Consider the following 3415-nt stretch of genomic DNA (forward strand, 5'->3'; position numbering starts at 1 on the left):
ATGAGAGGGAGGGGGGTCAGAGGGAGAAGCAGGCTCCCCGCCGAGCAGGGAGCCCGATGCGGGACTCGATCCCGGGACTCCAGGATCATGACCTGAGCCGAAGGCAGTCGCCCAACCGACTGAGCCACCCAGGCGCCCAGCAATATTTGCTTTCTTCACTAAGGTACTCCAAGTACCTAGAACAGTGTCTGACACAACACAGATGCTCAGTAAATAACATCTGAATGAATGAATACGCTCTGAAGTGAACAAAGGGTTTCTGAGAATAACGAAGGGCCATGCCCTAGTTTGAGAGTCAGGGATAGGGTCCCTGAGGAAGGGATGCTGGCACCAAGACTTAAGGGTGAGTGACGAGGTTGGATATTCTATTGCCTACCGAAAAAGGAAATCTAATCTATCATTTGATTGCACAAGAACTGTCTGGCTGTATCTAGTAAAGCACAAGCATGGCGTGGGATTGGACAGTCAGCTCAGGAAGATACATCTACTTGGCCAAGCCTTGGGGAAGGACAGCCAGGGGCTTAGGCTTCTCTTGCTCTCCCTCCCTGGACAAAGGGCCATGATGCAGTTACTCTCATGAGCCCTTTGCCCATAAGAGTACCTTTGCCTCTCTGGACTAGCAATGTAGGTTCTGGAAGTATTAGGCAGATTTCTAAAGTAGCAGTAATGTGTTCTTCAGGAAGGCCTCCTTGAATTAAATTAAACTGGAGTTGTACCCTATTGAAGACTATGCCTAAAGCTTGAAGGAGCAGTCCTCCTCATGTCCCCTCAAAGACAGCTTCGTCTGCAGTGACGGCTGACAGGTGGCCACAGTAAGCAAGGTCCACCCAGCTTCTGTCTCTACCGGGGCTGGGACTCTCACCTGGTCCAGTCTCACAGGTGACTGGAAACTGCTTTATCAGTGGCACGGAGGTGTTGCTGTAGTAATCGGTGTCCATGACCCACCAGTATGGACGCTGTCCAAATAGAATCCTGTAAAAAAGCAGAACAAGCGTCTGGAGTTACTGCAAGAACCCTTTTGCCTGAAGCCCACACCTCTGAGAAAAGAGAGTAGTGTGAGGAGAAGATTCATGTGATCCTAAACAGAAAACTATTAGCTTTGGCTGCCTCCAAGAAGGGGACCCGGGTGGCTGGAAAGCGGTAGGGGAGGGAGACTTTTTCTGGTACACCCTTTATATAACTTTGGAATTTTGAACTATTTGAATGTATTATTTATTCAAACAGAAATAAACTCAAGATCCTAAAAAATCCCTATTAACGGAAGCTATGTGACTTTTTTTAAACCCCAGGAAGAATTTGTCCTGGAAGGACACATACAGAACTATAGTTTGCAACTTGGACTTGCAAATCCTGCCAGGACCCTATGCTCTTTCCTCAGATCTCAGGGAGTCTTGGGTTTCCTCTGACATCAGAGAATGTGCCCTAGCCCCAGGGACAAGCACCCTCAGGAGATGTGGCCTCCTTGCCCTAAGAATTACTCTCTGTAAGGACATAGCTTCAGGTGCTTACTTTGTATCCTTTCTACCTTGGAAGAGGGTATAGCTCAGACAAACCACTTCCCCCTTAAAAGTACTAGATATGTTTTTCGTTGTGGAAACAGATGTCAAGGGTCAGCCCCTCGAGGGATGGAATAGTGATTTTTCACCAAAATCAGAGACAGCCACTAACTCTGACCTTTGCCAACTCAGAGAAAATGCATGATTCTTCAACTGAGATCAGATGTTTAAAATAACCCTTTATCTGTTTACTTTTTAAGGTCATGCTGTTGAATAAGGGACATTACAGACAACATTTAGATTATTCAACAGAGATTTCAGAACCATATCGATATGCCTTGGGCCTCTCGACCCCATGACAATTTTTTTTTTTGGACACTAAGAGATGGTTTATTGTTTATGGCCAAAGAATATTAGAGCTAGAAGGGTCTTCAGAATCACTTGACAGTAGACATAGATAGTTTAGGGACAGTAAAGGTCTTAGCTGGCCCAAGCTCTTTATTTTGTAGATGAGGAAACAGAGGCCAAGCCGGTAATGTGCTAGAGTCAACAGGTACTGGCTAATAGTTGTAAAATATTTAGGATTTTGGCAAGCTTGACCCACCAGTAGATTGAAAGTGGCCCCAATGGGAATATAAACGCAGGAGAAATTGACAAATGCTAACATTAGGGCTTCCTCCTGCCCCCTGAGAGAGTTGGTTCATCAGCATTGAATATAACATAATTTTTAAGAACCTTGCCTCTGAAATCAGCCTGCCTGGGCTTAAATGATGCCTCTGCCATTGACTGCCATGTTGGTCTAGTTGTGGTCGTTTATCTCAATGCCTCGGTCTCTTCATCTGTTATATTAATTATGGTAACTACCCCACAGCAAAGCACGTGGCACATGGCCTAGTACCTACTAAATGTTCAATAAATGTTAACTAGAATTATTATTAAGGTCCCAGAGATAACTTAAGTTTACAGATTATAAAACAGAAACTCAGAGAGTTGCTTTGACTTGCCCAGGACATACAGCTGGTAGGTGCTGAACAAGGGTTGGAGCCCATTTCTCTGGGTTACTTCTCATTTTTCCATGCAATGGGTTTTTAAGTTATCAACCTGTCTCCTGTTTTCAGACATCATCTTTCATACATCTATCTTCATGTTACCTATTCTGCTTCAAAGTAATAAAACTCTGCTTCTTTGCTTATAACCTATACTTCAGACTTTTCACTAAGTCCAGCTGGCCTTCCATCCACATGAAATAGCCTTGCCTGTATCTTCAACTTATTGACAGGGTTTTCTCTGTCTTCCCTCTTTAGGTAGACGATCCAAAGTCGGAGGGGAGTAACCTGTGGCTTCCCAAATAGCACAGAGAAGGCAACTTCCGATGCACAGACATTTCCAGAGAGAATGCCGGCTTCTTCCCTTGCCGAGCTCCTCTCTGTCTGGCTCTTACTCACCACTTAAAGACGAGGTTGAGCCAGTCTCCAATCACAGCTACCCAGAGGAGCTTGATGCCCACAGCTTCACGGAGATGGAACCAGATGGGGAAGAGGACATAGAAGGCATTCCTGAGGTCTGCGATCACGGACACCAAGATGAACCAATCCTGGGAGTCCTGGTAATTCACCTGGAGGTAGTGCGTTGACTGGATCCCAAAGTCATGAAGAGCATTCATTCCTTGCTCCATCCTTCCTCCCTGGCTCCTCAGGCAGCCTTCCGTTAAGCCCTTGCAGCGTTTACAGACTTGGTGGTGATTGCTCTGCTATCAGCCTGCGCCTTGCCCCTGTTTTTATACACCCTGGATCCAGTCTGCAGGTCAACCCAGCCCTGATCTTTGGACTCAAAAACCACTTTTGTCTAAAATCTATTGATCAAAGGTGCATCACCAGGAGGTTGATGCAAACATATTCAGGGTGATTTACGTAAAATAG

At 45.6% G+C, this 3415-nt stretch overlaps 1 protein-coding gene across 1 annotated transcript; it reads right to left on the bottom strand.

Moving 5' to 3' along the window:
• Nucleotides 1–17: 17 nt before the first annotated feature.
• Nucleotides 18–3171, bottom strand: G6PC1 (glucose-6-phosphatase catalytic subunit 1). Its single transcript, XM_081804931.1, has 2 exons — nt 2942–3171; nt 18–972 (listed from the first exon to the last, which is right to left on the bottom strand). The coding sequence occupies exons 1-2, from the start codon at nt 3169–3171 to the stop codon at nt 759–761; spliced, it is 444 nt and encodes a 147-aa protein (XP_081661057.1). The 3' UTR covers nt 18–758.
• Nucleotides 3172–3415: the final 244 nt, after the last annotated feature.

This window comes from Leptonychotes weddellii, chromosome 15 (assembly GCF_054177405.1).
Source record: "Leptonychotes weddellii isolate Sample4059 chromosome 15, ASM5417740v2, whole genome shotgun sequence".
Classification (NCBI taxonomy): Eukaryota; Metazoa; Chordata; class Mammalia; order Carnivora; family Phocidae; genus Leptonychotes; species Leptonychotes weddellii.

Excerpts from the sequence above, each read along its gene's own strand:
- G6PC1 (XM_081804931.1), bottom strand. The coding sequence starts at position 3,171 with ATGGAGCAAGGAATGAATGCTCTTCATGACTTTGGGATCCAGTCAACG. Across the intron at positions 973-2,941 it reads CTCAACCTCGTCTTTAAGTG|GATTCTATTTGGACAGCGTC; the intron begins GTGAGTAAGAGC and ends GCTTTTTTACAG.